A 22,500-nucleotide genomic window follows, 5' to 3' on the forward strand; every position below is an offset into this window, starting at 1 on the left:
ATGGCTCCAACCTGCTGCAGAGCGCATATCAACGTAGAATCTAGCACAAACTTACTTCACCACCTCCATAGGAGGCAAAGTTTGTAAAACTGATTTGTGGGTGTGGTGAGGGGTGTATTTATAGGCATTTTGAGGTTTGGGAAACATTGCCCCTCCTGGTAGGAATGTATATCCCATACGTCACTAGCTCATGGACTCTTGCTAATTACATGAAAGAAATGGCAAAGAGCACAGCAAAAGCTGTCCATATAGTCCCTCCCAGGCTCCGCCCCCCCAGTCATTCGACCGACGGACAGGAGAAAAAAAGGAGAAACTATAGGGTGCCGTGGTGACTGTAGTTAAAGAAAGAAATCCATCAAACCTGATTAAAAAAACCAGGGCGGGCCGTGGACCGGACACACCGTTGGAGAAAGAAATTTATCAGGTAAGCATAAATTCTGTTTTCTCCAACATTGGTGTGTCCGGTCCACGGCGTCATCCATAACTTGTGGGAACCAATACCAAAGCTTTAGGACACGGATGAAGGGAGGGAGCCAATCAGGTTACCTAAACAGAAGGCACCACGGCTTGCAAAACCTTTCTCCCAAAAATAGCCTCCAAAGAAGCAAAAAGTATCAAATTTGTAGAATTTGGCAAAAGTGTGCAGAGAAGACCAAGTCGCTGCCTTACATATCTGATCAACAGAAGCCTCGTTCTTGAAGGCCCATGAGGAAGCCACAGCCCTAGTAGAGTGAGCTGTGATTCGTTCAGGAGGCTGCCGTCCGGCAGTCTCGTAAGCCAATCGGATGATGCTTTTCAGCCAAAGGAAAGAGGTAGCAGAAGCTTTTTGACCTCTCCTCTTGCCAGAACAAACGACAAACAGAGAAGACGTTTGTCTGAAATCCTTTGTTACTTCTAAATAGAACTTTAAAGCATGGACTACATCTAAATTGTGTAACAAACGTTCCTTCTTTGAAACTGGATTCGGGCACAAAGAAGGCACAACTATTTCCTGGTTAATATTCTTGTTGGAAACAACTTTTGGAAGGAAACCAGGTTTAGCTCCTCCCCTCTACGTCACTCCCAGTCATTCTCTTGCACCCAACGACTAGATAGGATGTGTGAGAGGACTATGGTGATTATACTTAGTTTTTATAACTTCAATCAAAAGTTTGTTATTTTACAATAGCACCGGAGCGTGTTATTGCCTCTCTGGCAGAGTTTGAAGAAGAATCTACCAGAGTTTTTACTATGATTTTAACCGGAGTAGTTAAGATCATATTGCTGTTTCTCGGCCATCTGAGGGAGGTAAAAGCTTCAGATCAGGGGACAGCGGGCAGATGAATCTGCATTGAGGTATGTAGCAGTTTTTATTTTCTGAATGGAATTGATGAGAAAATCCTGCCATACCGTTATAATGACATGTATGTATACTCTACACTTCAGTATTCTGGGGATGGTACTTCACTGGAATTACTCTGTAAAAAGTACATTAAACCTTTTAATAGGTATTTATTATGTTAAACGTTTTTGCTGGAATGTAGAATCGTTTGCATTTTCTGAGGTACTGAGTGAATAAATGTTTGGGCATTATTCTTCCACTTGGCAGTTGCTTGTTTTAATTGTGACAGTTTAGTTTCTCTCTCACTGCTGTGTGTGAGGGGGAGGGGCCGTTTTTTGGCGCTCTTTGCTACGCATCAAAAATTTCCAGTCAGTTACTCTTGTATTTCCTGCATGATCCGGTTCATCTCTAACAGAACTCAGGGGTCTTCAAACTTCTTTGAAGGGAGGTAGATTCTCTCAGCAGAGCTGTGAGACTTATATATTGACTGTGATTAAAAACGTTGCTCTGTAATTTTTACGTTTCAAATTTAATTATTGTTACTTTACTAATGGGAACAAACCTTTGCTAAAGTTGTGTTGTTTTCAAGGATTGATGCTATAACAGTTTTTCAGTTCATTATTTCAACTGTCATTTAATCGTTTAGTGCTTCTTTGAGGCACAGTACGTTTTTGTTAAATAAGATTGTAACCAAGTTGCAAGTTTATTTGCTAGTGTGTTAAACATGTCTGATTCAGAGGAAGATACCTGTGTCATTTGTTCCAATGCCAAGGTGGAGCCCAATAGAAATTTATGTACTAACTGTATTGATGCTACTTTAAATAAAAGCCAATCTGTACAAATTGAACAAATTTCACCAAACAGCGAGGGGAGAGTTATGCCGACTAACTCGCCTCACGTGTCAGTACCTGCATCTCCCGCCCGGGAGGTGCGTGATATTGTGACGCCTAGTACATCTGGGCGGCCATTACAGATAACATTACAAGATATGGCTACTGTTATGACTGAAGTTTTGGCTAAATTACCAGAACTAAGGGGCAAGCGTGATCACTCTGGGGTGAGAACAGAGTGCGCTGATAATTCTAGAGCCATGTCTGATACTGCGTCACAGCTTGCAGAGCATGAGGACGGAGAGCTTCATTCTGTGGGTGACGGTTCTGATCCAAACAGATTGGATTCAGATATTTCAAATTTTAAATTTAAATTGGAGAACCTCCGTGTATTACTAGGGGAGGTTTTAGCGGCTCTTAATGATTGTAACACTGTTGCAATACCAGAGAAATTGTGTAGGTTGGATAAATATTTTGCGGTACCGGCGAGTACTGACGTTTTTCCTATACCTAAGAGACTAACTGAAATTGTTACTAAGGAGTGGGATAGACCCGGTGTGCCGTTCTCACCCCCTCCAATATTTAGAAAGATGTTTCCAATAGACGCCACCACACGGGACTTATGGCAAACGGTCCCTAAGGTGGAGGGAGCAGTTTCTACTTTAGCTAAGCGTACCACTATCCCGGTGGAGGATAGCTGTGCTTTTTCAGATCCAATGGATAAAAAATTAGAGGGTTACCTTAAGAAAATGTTTGTTCAACAAGGTTTTATATTGCAACCCCTTGCATGCATCGCGCCGATTACGGCTGCGGCAGCATTTTGGATGGAGTCTCTGGAAGAGAACCTTAGTTCAGCTACGCTGGACGACATTACGGACAGGCTTAGAGTCCTTAAACTAGCTAATTCATTCATTTCGGAGGCCGTAGTACATTTAACCAAACTTACGGCTAAGAACTCAGGATTCGCCATTCAGGCACGTAGGGCGCTGTGGCTAAAATCCTGGTCAGCTGATGTAACTTCTAAGTCCAAATTACTTAATATACCTTTCAAAGGGCAAACTTTATTTGGGCCCGGTTTGAAAGAAATTATCGCTGACATTACAGGAGGTAAGGGCCACGCCCTGCCTCAAGACAAAGCCAAAGCTAAGGCTAGACAGTCTAATTTTCGTCCCTTTCGGAATTTCAAAGCAGGAGCAGCACCAACTTCCACTGCACCAAAACAGGAAGGAGCCGTTGCTCGTTACAGACAAGGCTGGAAACCTAACCAGTCCTGGAACAAGGGCAAGCAGGCCAGGAAACCTGCTGCTGCCCCTAAGACAGCATGAATCGAGGGCCCCCGATCCGGGACCGGATCTAGTGGGGGGCAGACTCTCTCTCTTCGCCCAGGCTTGGGCAAGAGATGTTCAGGATCGCTGGGCGCTAGAGATCATATCTCAGGGATACCTTCTAGACTTCAAATTCTCTCCCCCAAGAGGGAGATTTCATCTGTCAAGGTTGTCAACAAACCAGATAAAGAAAGAAGCGTTTCTACGCTGTGTACAAGATCTGTTATTAATGGGAGTGATCCATCCGGTTCCGCGGTCGGAACAAGGACAAGGGTTTTACTCAAACCTGTTTGTGGTTCCCAAAAAAGAGGGAACTTTCAGGCCAATCTTGGATTTAAAGATCCTAAACAAATTCCTAAGAGTTCCATCGTTCAAAATGGAAACTATTCGGACAATCTTACCCATGATCCAAAAGGGTCAGTACATGACCACAGTGGATTTAAAGGATGCTTACCTTCACATACCGATTCACAAAGCTCATTTCCGGTACCTAAGGTTTGCCTTCTTAGACAGGCATTACCAGTTTGTAGCTCTTCCATTCGGATTGGCTACGGCTCCAAGAATCTTCACAAAGGTTCTGGGTGCCCTTCTGGCGGTACTAAGACCGCGAGGAATTTCGGTAGCTCCGTACCTAGACGACATTCTGATACAAGCTTCAAGCTTTCAAACTGCCAAGTCTCATACAGAGTTAGTCCTGGCATTTCTAAGGTCGCATGGATGGAAAGTGAACGAAAAGAAGAGTTCTCTCTTTCCTCTCACAAGAGTTCCATTCTTGGGGACTCTTATAGATTCTGTAGAAATGAAGATTTATCTGACAGAAGACAGATTAACAAAACTTCTAAATGCATGCCGTGTCCTTCATTCCATTCAACTCCCGTCAGTAGCTCAATGCATGGAGGTGATCGGCTTAATGGTAGCAGCAATGGACATAGTACCCTTTGCACGTCTACATCTCAGACCGCTGCAATTGTGCATGCTGAGTCAGTGGAATGGGGATTACTCAGACTTGTCCCCTACTCTGAATCTGGATCAAGAGACCAGAAACTCTCTTCTATGGTGGCCCTTATCTAAACCATCCTGAAGAAACTGTAAAATTCTCAGTATTCTAAAAGAATGCCAGGAAAAATGATGAGAAAGACACCAAGAAATATAAGTCTTCCAGACTCTATAATATATCTCTCGAGATACAGATTTACGAGCCTGTAACATAGTATTAATCACAGAGTCAGAGAAACCTCTTTGACCAAGAATCAAGCGTTCAATCTCCATACCTTTAAATTTAAGGATTTCAGATCCTGATGGAAAAAAGGACCTTTTGACAGAAGGTCTGGTCTTAACGGAAGAGTCCATGGTTGGCAAGAGGCCATCCGGACAAGATCCGCATACCAAAACCTGTGAGGCCATGCCGGAGCTACCAGCAGAACAAACGAGCATTCCTTCAGAATCTTGGAGATTACTCTTGGAAGAAGAACTAGAGGCGGAAAGATATAGGCAGGATGATACTTCCAAGGAAGTGATAATGCATCCATTGCCTCCGCCTGAGGATCCCGGGATCTGGACAGATACCTGGGAAGTTTCTTGTTTAGATGAGACACCATCAGATCTATTTCTGGAAGTTCCCACATTTGAACAATCTGAAGAAATACCTCTGGGTGAAGAGACCATTCGCCCGGATGCAACGTTTGGCGACTGAGATAATCCGCTTCCCAATTGTCTATACCTGGGATATGAACCGCAGAGATTAGACAGGAGCTGGATTCCGCCCAAACCAAAATTCGAGATACTTCTTTCATAGCCAGAGGACTGTGAGTCCCTCCTTGATGATTGATGTATGCCACAGTTGTGACATTGTCTGTCTGAAAACAAATGAACGATTCTCTCTTCAGAAGAGGCCAAAACTGAAGAGCTCTGAAAATTGCACGGAGTTCCAAAATATTGATCGGTAATCTCACCTCCTGAGATCCCCAAACCCCATGTGCCGTCAGAGATCCCCACACAGCTCCCCAACCTGTGAGACTTGCATCTGTTGAAATTACAGTCCAGGTCGGAAGCACAAAAGAAGCCCCCTGAATTAAACGATGGTGATCTGTCCACCACGTTAGAGAGTGTCGTACAATCGGTTTTAAAGATAGAGATATCTTTGTGTAATCCTTGCACCATTGATTCAGCATACAGAGCTGAAGAGGTCGCATGTGAAAACGAGCAAAGGGGATCGCGTCCGATGCAGCAGTCATAAGACCTAGAATTTCCATGCATAAGGCTACCGAAGGGAATGATTGTGACTGAAGATTTCGACAAGCTGGAAACTATTTTAGACGTCTCTTGTCTGTTAAAGACAGAGTCATGGACACTGAATCTATCTGGAAACCCAGAAAGGTTACCCTTGTCTGAGGAATCAATGAACTTTTTGGTAAATTGATCCTCCAACCATGATCTTGAAGAAACAACACAAGTCGATTCGTATGAGATTCTGCTAAATGTAAAGACTGAGCAAGTACCAAGATATCGTCCAAATAAGGAAATACCACAATACCCTGTTCTCTGATTACAGACAGAAGGGCACCGAGAACCTTTGTAAAAATTCTTGGAGCTGTAGCTAGGCCAAACGGTAGAGCCACAAACTGGTAATGCTTGTCCATAAAAGAGAATCTCAGGAACTGAATGATCTGGATGAATCGGAATATGCAGATATGCATCCTGTAAATCTATTGTGGACATATAATGCCCTTGCTGAACAAAAAGGCAAGATAGTCCTTACAGTTACCATTTTGAACGTTGGTATTTTTAGATCCAGAACTGGTCTGAAGGAATTCTCCTTCTTTGGTACAATGAAGAGATTTGAATAAAACCCCATCCCCTGTTCCGGAACTGGAACTGGCATAATTACTCCAGCCAACTCTAGATCTGAAACACAATTCAGAAATGCTTGAGCTTTCACTGGATTTACTGGGACACGGGAAAGAAAAAATCTCTTTGCAGGAGGTCTCATCTTGAAACCAATTCTGTACCCTTCTGAAACAATGTTCTGAATCCAAAGATTGTGAACAGAATTGATCCAAATTTCTTTGAAAAAACGTAACCTGCCCCCTACCAGCTGAGCTGGAATGAGGGCCGCACCTTCATGTGGACTTAGAAGCAGGCTTTGCCTTTCTAGAAGGCTTGGATTTATTCCAGACTGGAGATGGTTTCCAAACTGAAACTGCTCCTGAGGATGAAGGATCAGGCTTTTGTTCTTTGTTGAAACGAAAGGAACGAAAATGATTATTAGCCCTGTTTTTACCCTTAGATTTTTTATCCTGTGGTAAAAAAGTTCCTTTCCCACCAGTAACAGTTGAGATAATAGAATCCAACTGAGAACCAAATAATTTGTTACCCTGGAAAGAAATGGAAAGTAGACTTGATTTAGAAGCCATATCAGCATTCCAAGTCTTAAGCCATAAAGCTCTTCTAGCTAAAATAGCTAGAGACATAAACCTGACATCAACTCTGATAATATCAAAAATGGCATCACAGATAAAATTATTAGCATGCTGAGAAGAATAATAATATTATGAGAATCATGATCTGTTACTTGTTGCGCTAAAGTTTCCAACCAAAAAGTTGAAGCTGCAGCAACATCAGCCAATGATATAGCAGGTCTAAGAAGATTACCTGAACACAGATAAGCTATTCTTAGAAAGGATTCAATTTTCCTATCTAAAGGATCCTTAAACGAAGTACCATCTGACGTAGGAATAGTAGTACGTTTAGCAAGGGTAGAAATAGCCCCATCAACTCTAGGGATTTTGTCCCAAAATTTTAATCTGTCAGACGGCACAGGATATAATTGCTTAAAACGTTTAGAAGGAGTAAATGAATTACCCAAATTATCCCATTCTTTGGAAATTACTGCAGAAATAGCATCAGGGACAGGAAAAACTTCTGGAATAACTACAGGAGTTTTAAAAACCTTATTTAAACGTTTAGATTTAGTATCAAGAGGACCAGAATCCTCTATTTCTAAAGCAATTAGGACTTCTTTAAGTAAAGAACGAATAAATTCCATTTTAAATAAATATGAAGATTTATCAGCATCAACCTCTGAGACAGAATCCTCTGAACCAGAGGAATCATCAGAATCAGAATGATGATGTTCAGTTAAAAATTCATCTGTAGGGAGAGAAGTTTAAGATTTTTTACGTTTACTAGAAGGAGAAATAACAGACATAGCCTTCTTTATGGATTCAGAAACAAAATCTCTTATATTATCAGGAACATTCTGCACCTAGATGTTGAAGGAACTGCAACAGGCAATGGTACTTTACTAAAGGAAATATTATCTGCTTTAACAAGTTTGTCATGACAATCAATACAAACAACAGCTGGAGGAATAGCTACCAAAAGATTACAGCAGATACACTTAGCTTTGGTAGATTCAGCACTTGACAGCGATTTTCCTGTAGTATCTTCTGACTCAGATGCAACGTGAGACATCTTGCAATATGTAAGAGAAAAAACAACATATATATAAAGCAAAATTGATCAAATTCCTTAAATGACAGTTTCAGGAATGGGAAAAAATGCCAAAGAACAAGCTTCTAGCAACCAGAAGCAATAAAAAATGAGACTTAAATAATGTGGAGACAAAAGTGACGCCCATATTTTTTCGCGCCAAATAAGACGCCCACATTATTTGGCGCCTAAATGCTTTTTGGCGCCAAAAATGACGCCACATCCGGAACGCCGGCATTTTTGGCGCAAAATAACGTCAAAAAATGACGCAACTTCCGGCGACACGTATGACGCCGGAAACGGAAATAGAATTTTTGCGCCAAAAAAGTCCGCGCCAAGAATGACGCAATAAAATGAAGCATTTTCAGCCCCCGCGAGCCTAACAGCCCACAGGGAAAAAGTCAAATTTTAAGGTAAGAAAAAATGTTAAATTAAAATGCATTATCCCAAATATGAAACTGACTGTCTGAAAATAAGGAAAGTTGAACATTCTGAGTCAAGGCAAATAAATGTTTGAATACATATATTTAGAACTTTATAAACAAAAGTGCCCAACCATAGCTAGGAGTGTCACAGAAAATAAGACTTACTTACTCCAGGACACTCATCTACATATAGTAGATAGCCAAACCAGTACTGAAACGAGAATCAGTAGAGGTAATGGTATATATAAGAGTATATCGTCGATCTGAAAAGGGAGGTAAGAGATGAATCTCTACGACCGATAACAGAGAACCTATGAAATAGACCCCTTAGAAGGAGATCACTGCATTCAAATAGGCAATACTCTCCTCACATCCCTCTGACATTCACTGCACGCTGAGAGGAAAACCGGGCTCCAACTTGCTGCGGAGCGCATATCAACGTAGAATCTAGCACAAACTTACTTCACCACCTCCATCGGAGGCAAAGTTTGTAAAAACTGAATTGTGGGTGTGGTGAGGGGTGTATTTATAGGCATTTTGAGGTTTGGGAAACTTTGCCCCTCCTGGTAGGAATGTATATCCCATACGTCACTAGCTCATGGACTCTTGCTAATTACATGAAAGAAATAGTACTCACCGGTACCATTTAAAATAAAAAACTTCCTGATTGAAGAAACTAAGACTAACACCTCACTTTACCACTTCCTAGTATAACACAGGCAAAGAGAATGACTGGGGGTGGAGGGAAGGGAGGAGCTATGTATACAGCTCTGCTGTGGTGCTCTTTGCCACTTCCTGTTAGCAGGAGGATAATATTCCACAAGGATGAAATCTGTGGACTCGTCTTATCTTGTAGAAGAAAGTTTGACAGTACGATAAGCCAGAAAAATTAAAGGGACAGTCAACAACAGAATTTGTGTTTTAAAAAAGATAGATCATCCCTTAATTACCAATTCCCCAGTTTTGCATAACCAACACAGTTATAATTATATACGTTTTACCTGTGTAATTACCTTGTATCTAAGCCTCAGCAGACTGTCCCCTTATTTCAGTTCTTTTGACATATTTGCATTTACCAATGGTAAATTCACGTGCATGAGCTCAATGTTATCTATATGAAACAAATTAATGCCCTCTAGTGGTGAAAAACTATCAAAATGCATTTATATTAGAGGCGGCCTTCAAGGTCTAAGAAATCATATGGACCTTCTAGGTTTAGCTTTCAACTAAGAATACCAAAAGAACAAAGCAAAATTGGTGATAAAAGTAAATTGGAAAGTTGTTTAAAAACACATGCCCTATCTGAAACATGAAAGTTTTTTTGGACTTGACTGTCCCTTTAAGCGTGTGAAGAATTTTAGCAAAACCAGGCTTAAAATTTTATGTTATACCACTATAAGGCCTATTACCAAGGAATACAGCCTTCTCACATACAATCTTTTGCACCAGAATTTCTATATTATAAAATTTTATTTGCAGCCCCTAATTCAAGGTTTTCTTAAAACTTTGCAAATTAGTTTTCATCTCAGGCACCTTTTGTATACAAGGGCATATTTTCAAATTCAGGATTTATCATATACTGACAATATGTTAGGTGGAAATCAGTCAATACCAACCCTGCAAAGAGAAACTGATCCCCATTTATAAGGTTATATTAGCCATACGTAATATTATAAAAGGAGTCGTACCCTTCCAATTTCTGCTGTCCAAGACACCACGATTGTGTTGGGAACGGTGGTGGACAGTCGCACAAGTGAGGTAATATTGATTGGTCTGCTTGGTCGTTTTGGTTCAACCCCATTTTTGGTTGGCGGAAGATAACCCTGTAAAAGGTCCGAAATTTAGGATTAGTCTCAAATAGCCAGAGTATTAAGGTGGAGCTTTACATGTAACAAAAACTTACCGGCAGGTTGCATGGTTTCCCATTCACCTTTACGCACAGATTAGGAGGAAAATGGTCTTCTTGTGGGCAGCTGGTCTCAGAGAGACAGAACCTGAAAGACAGGCAGCAGGGATTTTATTTTATTTATTTTTTAATTGAATGATTGAGGGGAGCAGAAAAAAATCCTTTATAAAGAATGGCAAAAAGTATACTTCTTATACAGTAGCAAGACAGGTGATGGGCAAACAGTTCCTACCATGGCAAACTCACCGCAGCTGCACCTGTACTGTGAAATCACATTTTGTCCCAGAGATGTCCCTGTTTACAGGAGAGAATATAAACAAATGAAAAAGTAATAGACTATTTGACCAAACAAACAAAAAACATAATTTATGCTTACCTGATAAATTCCTTTCTTCTGTTGTGTGATCAGTCCACGGGTCATCATTACTTCTGGGATATAACTCCTCCCCAACAGGAAATGCAAGAGGATTCACCCAGCAGAGCTGCATATAGCTCCTCCCCTCTACGTCACTCCCAGTCATTCGACCAAGAATCAACGAGAAAGGAGAAACCAAGGGTGAAGTGGTGACTGGAGTATAATTTAAAAGATATTTACCTGCCTTAAAAAAACAGGGCGGGCCGTGGACTGATCACACAACAGAAGAAAGGAATTTATCAGGTAAGCATAAATTATGTTTTCTTCTGTTATGTGTGATCAGTCCACGGGTCATCATTACTTCTGGGATACCAATACCAAAGCAAAAGTACACGGATGACGGGAGGGATAGGCAGGCTCATTATACAGAAAGAACCACTGCCTGAAGAACCTTTCTCCCAAAAATAGCCTCCGAAGAAGCAAAAGTGTCAAATTTGTAAAATTTGGAAAAAGTATGAAGCGAAGACCAAGTTGCAGCCTTGCAAATCTGTTCAACAGAGGCCTCATTCTTAAAGGCCCAAGTGGAAGCCACAGCTCTAGTAGAATGAGCTGTAATTCTTTCAGGAGGCTGCTGTCCAGCAGTCTCATAGGCTAAACGAATTATGCTACGAAGCCAGAAGGAGAGAGAGGTAGCCGAAGCCTTATGACCTCTCCTCTGACCAGAGTACACGACAAACAGGGAAGACGTTTGTCGAAAATCCTTAGTTGCCTGCAAGTAGAACTTGAGGGCACGAACTACATCCAGATTGTGTAGAAGACGTTCCTTCTTTGAAGAAGGATTCGGGCACAGGGAAGGAACCACGATCTCTTGATTGATGTTCCTGTTAGTGACTACCTTAGGTAAGAACCCAGGTTTTGTACGCAGAACTACCTTATCTGAATGAAAAATCAAATAAGGAGAATCACAATGTAAAGCTGATAACTCAGAGACTCTCCGAGCCGAAGAAATAGCCATTAAAAATAACACTTTCCAAGATAACTTTATATCAATGGAATGAAGGGGTTCAAACGGAACTCCTTGTAGAACGTTAAGAACAAGGTTTAAACTCCATGGCGGAGCAACAGTTTTAAACACAGGCTTGATCCTAGCTAAAGCCTGACAAAAAGCCTGGACGTCTGGATTTTCTGACAGACGCCTGTGCAACAAGATGGACAGAGCTGAGATCTGTCCCTTTAATGAACTAGCCGATAAACCCTTTTCTAAACCTTCTTGTAGAAAGGACAATATCCTAGGAATCCTAACCTTACTCCAGGAGTAACCTTTGGATTCGCACCAGTATAGGTATTTACGCCATATCTTATGGTAAATCCTTCTGGTAACAGGCTTCCTAGCCTGTATCAGGGTATCAATAACCGACTCAGAAAAACCACGTTTTGATAAAATCAAGCGTTCAATTTCCAAGCAGTCAGCTTCAGAGAAGTTAGATTTTGATGTTTGAATGGACCCTGTATCAGAAGGTCCTGTCTTAGAGGTAGAGACCAAGGCGGACAGGATGACATGTCCACTAGATCTGCATACCAAGTCCTGCGTGGCCATGCAGGCGCTATTAGAATCACTGATGCTCTCTCCTGTTTGATTTTGGCAATCAATCGAGGAAGCAGCGGGAAGGGTGGAAACACATAAGCCATCCCGAAGTTCCAAGGTGCTGTCAAAGCATCTATCAGAACCGCTCCCGGATCCCTGGATCTGGACCCGTAGCGAGGAAGTTTGGCGTTCTGGCGAGACGCCATGAGATCTATCTCTGGTTTGCCCCAACGTCGAAGTATTTGGGCAAAGACCTCCGGATGAAGTTCCCACTCCCCCGGATGAAAAGTCTGGCGACTCAAGAAATCCGCCTCCCAGTTCTCCACTCCCGGGATGTGGATTGCTGACAGGTGGCAAGAGTGAGACTCTGCCCAGCAAATTATCTTTGATACTTCCATCATTGCTAGGGAGCTTCTTGTCCCTCCTTGATGGTTGATGTAAGCTACAGTCGTGATGTTGTCCGACTGAAACCTGATGAACCCCCGAGTTTTTAACTGGGGCCAAGCCAGAAGGGCATTGAGAACTGCTCTCAATTCCAGAATGTTTATTGGCAGGAGACTTTCCTCCTGATTCCATTGTCCCTGAGCCTTCAGAGAATTCCAGACAGCGCCCCAACCTAGTAGGCTGGCGTCTGTTGTTACAATTGTCCAGTCCGGCCTGCTGAATGGCATCCCCCTGGACAGATGTGGCCGAGAGAGCCACCATAGAAGAGAGTTTCTGGTCTCTTGATCCAGATTCAGAGTAGGGGACAAGTCTGAGTAATCCCCATTCCACTGACTCAGCATGCATAATTGCAGCGGTCTGAGATGTAGACGTGCAAAGGGTACTATGTCCATTGCTGCTACCATTAAGCCGATCACCTCCATGCATTGATCTACTGACGGGAGTTGAATGGAATGAAGGACACGGCATGCATTTAGAAGCTTTGTTAATCTGTCTTCTGTCAGATAAATCTTCATTTCTACAGAATCTATAAGAGTCCCCAAGAATGGAACTCTTGTGAGAGGAAAGAGAGAACTCTTCTTTTCGTTCACTTTCCATCCATGCGACCTTAGAAATGCCAGAACTAACTCTGTATGAGACTTGGCAGTTTGAAAGCTTGAAGCTTGTATCAGAATGTCGTCTAGGTACGGAGCTACCGAAATTCCTCGCGGTCTTAGTACCGCCAGAAGGGCACCCAGAACCTTTGTGAAGATTCTTGGAGCCGTAGCCAATCCGAATGGAAGAGCTACAAACTGGTAATGCCTGTCTAAGAAGGCAAACCTTAGGTACCGGAAATGATCTTTGTGAATCGGTATGTGAAGGTAAGCATCCTTTAAATCCACTGTGGTCATGTACTGACCCTTTTGGATCATGGGTAAGATTGTCCGAATAGTTTCCATTTTGAACGATGGAACTCTTAGGAATTTGTTTAGGATCTTTAAATCCAAGATTGGCCTGAAAGTTCCCTCTTTTTTGGGAACCACAAACAGGTTTGAGTAAAACCCTTGTCCTTGTTCCGACCGTGGAACCGGATGGATCACTCCCATTAATAACAGATCTTGTACACAGCGTAGAAACGCTTCTTTCTTTATCTGGTTTGTTGACAACCTTGACAGATGAAATCTCCCTCTTGGAGGAGAGAATTTGAAGTCTAGAAGGTATCCCTGAGATATGATCTCTAGCGCCCAGGGATCCTGAACATCTCTTGCCCAAGCCTGGGCGAAGAGAGAGAGTCTGCCCCCCACTAGATCCGGTCCCGGATCGGGGGCCCTCGATTCATGCTGTCTTAGGGGCAGCAGCAGGTTTCCTGGCCTGCTTGCCCTTGTTCCAGGACTGGTTAGGTTTCCAGCCTTGTCTATAACGAGCAACGGCTCCTTCCTGTTTTGGTGCAGTGGAAGTTGGTGCTGCTCCTGCTTTGAAATTCCGAAAGGGACGAAAATTAGACTGTCTAGCCTTAGCTTTGGCTTTGTCTTGAGGCAGGGCATGGCCCTTACCTCCTGTAATGTCAGCGATAATTTCTTTCAAACCGGGCCCAAATAAAGTTTGCCCCTTGAAAGGTATATTAAGTAATTTGGACTTAGAAGTTACATCAGCTGACCAGGATTTTAGCCACAGCGCCCTACGTGCCTGAATGGCGAATCCTGAGTTCTTAGCCGTAAGTTTGGTTAAATGTACTACGGCCTCCGAAATGAATGAATTAGCTAGTTTAAGGACTCTAAGCCTGTCCGTAATGTCGTCCAGCGTAGCTGAACTAAGGTTCTCTTCCAGAGACTCAATCCAAAATGCTGCCGCAGCCGTAATCGGCGCGATGCATGCAAGGGGTTGCAATATAAAACCTTGTTGAACAAACATTTTCTTAAGGTAACCCTCTAATTTTTTTATCCATTGGATCTAAAAAAGCACAGCTATCCTCCACCGGGATAGTGGAACGCTTAGCTAAAGTAGAAACTGCTCCCTCCACCTTAGGGACCGTTTGCCATACGTCCCGTGTGGTGGCGTCTATTGGAAACATCTTTCTAAATATTGGATGGGGTGAGAACGGCACACCGGGTCTATCCCACTCCTTAGTAACAATTTCAGTTAGTCTCTTAGGTATAGGAAAAACGTCAGTACTCGCCGGTACCGCAAAGTATTTATCCAACCTACACAATTTCTCTGGTATTGCAACAGTGTTACAATCATTAAGAGCCGCTAAAACCTCCCCTAGTAATACACGGAGGTTCTCCAATTTAAATTTAAAATTTGAAATATCTGAATCCAATCTGTTTGGATCAGAACCGTCACCCACAGAATGAAGCTCTCCGTCCTCATGCTCTGCAAGCTGTGACGCAGTATCAGACATGGCCCTAGTATTATCAGCGCACTCTGTTCTCACCCCAGAGTGATCACGCTTGCCTCTTAGTTCTGGTAATTTAGCCAAAACTTCAGTCATAACAGTAGCCATATCTTGTAATGTTATCTGTAATTTATTTCTATTGGGCTCCACCTTGGCATTGGAACAAATGACACAGGTATCTTCCTCTGAATCAGACATGTTTAACACACTAGCAAATAAACTTGCAACTTGGTTACAATCTTATTTAACAAAAACGTACTGTGCCTCAAAGAAGCACTAAACGATTAAATGACAGTTGAAATAATGAACTGAAAAACTGTTATAGCATCAATCCTTGAAAACAACACAACTTTAGCAAAGGTTTGTTCCCATTAGTAAAGTAACAATAATTAAATTTGAAACGTAAAAATTACAGAGCAACGTTTTTAATCACAGTCAATATATAAGTCTCACAGCTCTGCTGAGAGAATCTACCTCCCTCCAAAGAAGTTTGAAGACCCCTGAGTTCTGTTAGAGATGAACCGGATCATGCAGGAAATACAAGAGTAACTGACTGGAAATTTTTGATGCGTAGCAAAGAGCGCCAAAAACGGCCCCTCCCCCTCACACACAGCAGTGAGAGAGAAACGAAACTGTCACAATTAAAACAAGCAACTGCCAAGTGGAAAAATAATGCCCAAACATTTATTCACTCAGTACCTCAGAAAATGCAAACGATTCTACATTCCAGCAAAAACGTTTAACATAATAAATGCCTATTAAAAGGTTTAATGTACTTTTTACAGAGTAATTCCAGTGAAGTACCATCCCCAGAATACTGAAGTGTAGAGTATACATACATGTCATTATAACGGTATGGCAGGATTTTCTCATCAATTCCATTCAGAAAATAAAAACTGCTACATACCTCAATGCAGATTCATCTGCCCGCTGTCCCCTGATCTGAAGCTTTTACCTCCCTCAGATGGCCGAGAAACAGCAATATGATCTTAACTACTCCGGTTAAAATCATAGTAAAAACTCTGGTAGATTCTTCTTCAAACTCTGCCAGAGAGGCAATAACACGCTCCGGTGCTATTGTAAAATAACAAACTTTTGATTGAAGTTATAAAAACTAAGTATAATCACCATAGTCCTCTCACACATCCTATCTAGTCGTTGGGTGCAAGAGAATGACTGGGAGTGACGTAGAGGGGAGGAGCTATATGCAGCTCTGCTGGGTGAATCCTCTTGCATTTCCTGTTGGGGAGGAGTTATATCCCAGAAGTAATGATGACCCGTGGACTGATCACACATAACAGAAGAAATCTATGCATGGTCTCTTTTCACCATTAAAGCTAAGGTAATTTCACAAGTGATGAGGAGTAGGGTGGGGCCACACACACAAAACTGATGCTCATGTATAAAATTAGATCAACCAGCACTGTGGCTTCAAAAATTGAACAAACATTAATAAGTATTTTCTGATCAAAAAGGTTTTAGTCTACTATGGACTTAAGTCTGTGTTTCTATGGAAAAAACAAAACAAAAAAAAAACCTTACATTGAGCTGCTGATTTGCTGAACTTGCTGTGGTGTCAATGCAAATGCAAAGCATGTTTCTTGAAAGCGTTGAGTGTTGTCAGAGGCTGAGAAAATTTAAAATAGATTTATATTAGTGCATATTCTACTTTAATCCTAACACAGAATACAAATACTGGGTACAGGGTGACTAGATATGCAGAGATCACACATACTGACAAAGCCACTTGTTATTTATACCTAGTAATAAGCACTATATTCATGGGGAAGCCAGATTGAGCGTTCTCCCCCCTTCTTCAGCTGCTCTTTTAGAGGGAGGCAGTATACTGTGTGTGGGTGGCAGGACACAGGGTCAGAGTAAAGGAACAATAAAGGGGGAAGATCACTGTGTATTACAGATTTTCTCAAACGCCACAGCACAGCCTATGTTAACTCAGCAAAAATGTAGCCATAGCCATTTTGCCAGAACAGGAATATAAATAAATAGAGGCGATATATTAAAAACTGCAGTAATAAGGTTTCTCTAAATGTAATACATTTTTTTAAAAACAAAAAAAACGTTTTATTGTGGCTCAAACAAAGGAAAACAAACCTCAGAGTAAGAGAAAAATCTGAACATAATTTATGTAAGAACTTACCTGATAAATTAATTTCTTTCATAATGGCAAGAGTCCATGAGCTAGTGACTTATGGGATATACAATCCTACCAGGAGGGGCAGTGTTTCCCAAAACTCAAAATCCCTATAAATACATCCCTCACCACACCCACAATTCAGTTTTAACGAATAGCCAAGTAATGGGGTGATAAAGAAAGGAGTAAAAAGCATCAACAAAGGAATTTGGAAATAACAGAATTTATGCTTACCTGATAAATTACTTTCTCCAACGGTGTGTCCGGTCCACGGCGTCATCCTTACTTGTGGGATATTCTCTTCCCCAACAGGAAATGGCAAAGAGTCCCAGCAAAGCTGGTCACATGATCCCTCCTAGGCTCCGCCCACCCCAGTCATTCGACCGACGGACAGGAGGAAATATATATAGGAGAAATCATATGATACCGTGGTGACTGTAGTTAGAGAAAATAATTCATCAGACCTGATTAAAAAAACCAGGGCAGGCCGTGGACCGGACACACCGTTGGAGAAAGTAATTTATCAGGTAAGCATAAATTCTGTTTTCGCTAACATAGGTGTGTCCGGACCACAGCGTCATCCTTACTTGTGGGAACCAATACCAAAGCTTTAGGACACGGATGAAGGGAGGGAGCAAATCAGGTCACCTAAACGGAAGGCACCACAGCTTGCAAAACCTTTCTCCCAAAAATAGCCTCCGAAGAAGCAAAAGTATCAAATTTGTAAAATTTGGCAAAAGTGTGCAGTGAAGACCAAGTCGCTGCCTTACATATCTGGTCAACAGAAGCCTCGTTCTTGAAGGCCCATGTGGAAGCCACAGCCCTAGTGGAGTGAGCTGTGATTTTTTTCAGGAGGCTGCCGTCCGGCAGTCTCATAAGCCAATCGGATAATGCTTTTAAGCCAAAAGGAAAGAGAGGTAGAAGTCGCTTTTTGACCTCTACTTTTACCAGAATAAACAACAAACAAGGAAGATGTTTGTCTGAAATCCTTAGTAGCCTCTAAATAGAATTTTAGAGCACGGACTACGTCCAAATTGTGTAACAAACGTTCCTTCTTTGAAACTGGATTCGGACACAAAGAAGGTACAACTATCTCCTGGTTAATATTTTTGTTGGAAACAACTTTCGGAAGAAAACCAGGCTTAGTACGCAAAACCACCTTATCTGCATGGAACACCAGATAGGGCGGAGAACACTGCAGAGCAGATAACTCTGAAACTCTTCTAGCAGAAGAAATTGCAACCAAAAACAAAACTTTCCAAGATAATAACAATATCTACGGAATGTAAGGGTTCAAACGGAACCCCCTGAAGAACTGAAAGAACTAGATTTAGACTCCAGGGAGGAGTCAAAGGTCTGTAAACAGGCTTGATTCTAACCAGAGCCTGAACAAATGCTTGAACATCTGGCACAGCTGCCAGCCTTTTGTGAAGTAAAACAGATAAAGCAGAGATCTGTCCCTTCAGAGAACTAGCAGATAATCCTTTCTCCAAACCTTCTTGTAGAAAGGATAGAATCTTAGGAATTTTTATCTTGTTCCATGGGAATCCTTTAGATTCACACCAACAGATATATTTTTTCCATATTTTATGGTAAATTTTTCTAGTTACAGGCTTTCTAGCCTGAATTAGAGTATCTATTACAGAATCTGAAAACCCACGCTTTGATAAAATCAAGCGTTCAATCTCCAAGCCGTCAGTTGGAGGGAAACCAGATTCGGATGTTCGAATGGACCTTGAACAAAAAGGTCCTGTCTCAACGGTAGCTTCCATGGTGGAGCCGATGACATTCACCAGGTCTGCATACCAAGTCCTGCGTGGCCACGCAGGAGCTATCAAGATCACCGAAGCCCTCTCCTGATTGATCCTGGCTACCAGCCTGGGAATGAGAGGAAACGGTGGGAATACATAAGCTAGGTTGAAGGTCCAAGGTGCTACTAGTGCATCTACTAGAGTCGCCTTGGGATCCCTGGATCTGGACCCGTAGCAAGGAACCTTGAAGTTCTGACGAGACGCCATCAGATCCATGTCTGGAATGCCCCATAATTGAGTTATTTGGGCAAAGATTTCCGGATGGAGTTCCCACTCCCCCGGATGGAAAGTCTGACGACTCAGAAAATCCGCTTCCCAATTTTCCACTCCTGGGATGTGGATTGCAGACAAGTGGCAGGAGTGATCCTCCGCCCATTGAATTATTTTGGTCACTCCTTCCATCGCCAGGGAACTCCTTGTTCCCCCCTGATGATTGATATATGCAACAGTCGTCATGTTGTCTGATTGAAACCTTATGAATTTGGCCTTTGCTAGTTGAGGCCAAGCTTTGAGAGCATTGAATATCGCTCTCAGTTCCAGAATGTTTATCGGGAGAAGAGATTCTTCCCGAGACCATAGACCCTGAGCTTTCAGGGGTTCCCAGACCGCGCCCCAGCCCACCAGACTGGCGTCGGTCGTGACAATGACCCACTCTGGTCTGCGGAAGCTCATTCCCTGTGACAGATTGTCCAGGGTCAGCCACCAACGGAGTGAATCTCTGGTCTTTTGATCTACTTGAATCGTCGGAGACAAGTCTGTATAATCCCCATTCCACTGTCTGAGCATGCACAGTTGTAATGGCCTTAGATGAATTCGTGCAAAAGGAACTATGTCCATTGCTGCAACCATCAATCCTATTACTTCTATGCACTGCGCTATGGAAGGACGAAGAACAGAATGAAGTACTTGACAAGAGCTTAGAATTTTTGATTTTCTGACCTCTGTCAGAAAAATCCTCATTTCTAAGGAATCTATTATTGTTCCCAAGAAGGGAGCTCTTGTTGACGGGGACAGAGAACTTTTTTCTATGTTCACCTTCCATCCGTGAGATCTGAGAAAGGCTAGGACGATGTCCGTATGAGCCTTTGCTTTTGACAGAGACGACGCTTGAATCAGGATGTCGTCCAAGTAAGGTACTACTGCAATGCCCCTTGGTCTTAGAACCGCTAGAAGGGGCCCTAGTACCTTTGTGAAAATTCTTGGAGCAGTGGCTAATCCGAACGGAAGTGCCACAAACTGGTAATGCTTGTCCAGAAAAGCGAACCTTAGGAACTGATGATGTTCCTTGTGGATAGGGATATGTAGGTACGCATCCTTTAAATCCACGGTAGTCAAATTGATTTTCCTGGATAGTAGGTAGTATCGTTCGAATAGTTTCCATTTTGAACGATGGAACCCTGAGAAATTTGTTTAGGATCTTGAGATCCAAAATTGGTCTGAATGTTCCCTCCCAAAAAACTCTTAACCATCTCCGTGGAGATGTTGCCTGTACAACGGCAAAGAGAATGACTGGGGTGGGCGGAGCCTAGGAGGGATCATGTGACCAGCTTTGCTGGGACTCTTTGCCATTTCCTGTTGGGGAAGAGAATATCCCACAAGTAAGGATGACGCCGTGGACCGGACACACCTATGTTGGAGAAAATTGTGCTTTATACAAAAAAATCATAACCACCATAAAAAAAAAAAAAAAAAAAAAAAAAAAAAAAAAGGTGGGCCTCATGGACTCTTGCCAATATGAAAGAAATGAATTTATCTGGTAAGTTCTTACATAAATTGTGTTTTCTTTCATGTAATTGACAAGAGTCCATGAGCTAGTGATGTATGGGATATCAATACCCAAGATGTGGAACTCCACGCAAGAGTCACTAGAGAGGGAGGGATAAAAATAAACAGCCATGGGGGGGCGTGTCCTAACAGCCGCCATGTTCAGACGTGCAATCCAAGAGCTCCTGATGTTATAAGCTTATTCTACCGATTACACTGTAAGCTCTACTGACTACCAGAGTCTTAACCCATGGATCTGGTTCTATGAAGCTTTACTGAACCCAACGACACCTATTTTGAGGTGATCACATTTAAGCAATAACTACACGGGACATCAGAACAGACGCAGCAGCAATTTTTTCTTTTTTAACAAAAGGCTACTAATTAATATTATGCTGTTTTCAGTTTCCCATCCAATTCCCATACTTTGCACACCATAATTATTAAGTCTTTATTATATTATAATATGTATATTCTTAAATATTAGTTGGATATTGTGCTCTCACTTCCCAAATTTCCTAAATAGCTAGGCTATACTGTACTGCTATTTATAATTTATGATAAAGGATATAACGCATATTATAGCTACTTCTCCCCACACTTTGGGCTCAGAAGAAGACTAATGCCTATAGCTCCCGTATATACTTGTTCTTCTCTGTAGTATAGCGTTCTCCTATTGAGCGTTTATGACTAGCTCTCATGGTATTAGATGGCCAGTAGCCCAGACAGCGTCTATTACCTCACAATAGAGCTTCACCTCCATCATAACTAAGCCATTAAGAACAAACGTCAGCATCCTTTTATCTGTATGACTAATGATTCTTATGTTTACTTATATCCAACTATTATATCAGTGGTTTATTATTTTCTGGTCATGAGCTATATATGTTATTACTCTGATGTATACTTATAGATTTTGTACCATTCTTCAGCTTCTGAGTATAGTCTACTATTTACCATACGTTGTTAAAGGGACACTGTACCCAAAAAATTTCTTTCGTGATTCAGATTGAGCATGACATTTTAAGCAACTTTCTAATTTACTCCTATTATCAAATTTTCTTCATTCTCTTGGTATCTTTATTTGAAATGCAAGAATGTAAGTTTAGATGCCGTCCCATTTTTGGTGAACAACCTGGGTTGTCCTTGTTGATTGGTGGATAAATTCATCCACCAATAAAAAAGTGCTGTCCAGAGTACTGAAACCAAAAAAAAAGCTTAGATGCCTTCTTTTTCAAATAATGATAGCAAGAGAACGAAGAAAAATTGATAATAGGAGTAAATTAGAAAGTTTCTTAAAATTGCATGCTCTTTCTGAATTACAAAAGAAAAAATTTGGGTACAGTGTCCCTTTAATTAGCCGTGTTTGTAATACATTTTGAGCTGAGCTTCTCACAGACCACTCCATATACTATTCCACCCATGTTTTGTTTCTAATTTTAGCAAGGTCCTAGAGTACCCTTAGAAATCTGCTTTAGAAGATCACCCCATAGTAAACATTGTAAACTAGAGGGTCAAGAAACCATCTAGCTGCCATATATCATTCTGTCACTTAAATTTAGATTGTTATATACCCTTAGTTCGACACGCCCCCTTTTCCCCCCATCCTCTTTATATAGCGGCTCTTTGCCCGCTGACTATCCCCCCCTCCCCTTATATTTTGTATTTTCATCTCCACATAAGGCCCAGGAGTGGCCTTTCTAGAGACTACCATTTA

The 22,500-nt window shown here is 41.8% G+C and overlaps 1 protein-coding gene across 1 annotated transcript in view; it reads right to left on the reverse strand.

Annotated features, from left to right (window-relative positions):
• PIAS1 (protein inhibitor of activated STAT 1) overlaps positions 1-22,500 on the reverse strand; it is a gene marked incomplete in the record, with an annotated part of 380,233 nt that overhangs the window by 225,090 nt on the left and 132,643 nt on the right. Inside the window, 4 exon segments of the mRNA XM_053719576.1 lie at positions 10,081-10,215; positions 10,296-10,386; positions 10,545-10,592; positions 16,599-16,683. Of these exon segments, the coding sequence (XP_053575551.1) occupies positions 10,081-10,215; positions 10,296-10,386; positions 10,545-10,592; positions 16,599-16,683 (359 nt within the window).

The sequence above is a fragment of the Bombina bombina genome, chromosome 6 (assembly GCF_027579735.1).
Source record: "Bombina bombina isolate aBomBom1 chromosome 6, aBomBom1.pri, whole genome shotgun sequence".
Taxonomy (NCBI): domain Eukaryota; kingdom Metazoa; phylum Chordata; class Amphibia; order Anura; family Bombinatoridae; genus Bombina; species Bombina bombina.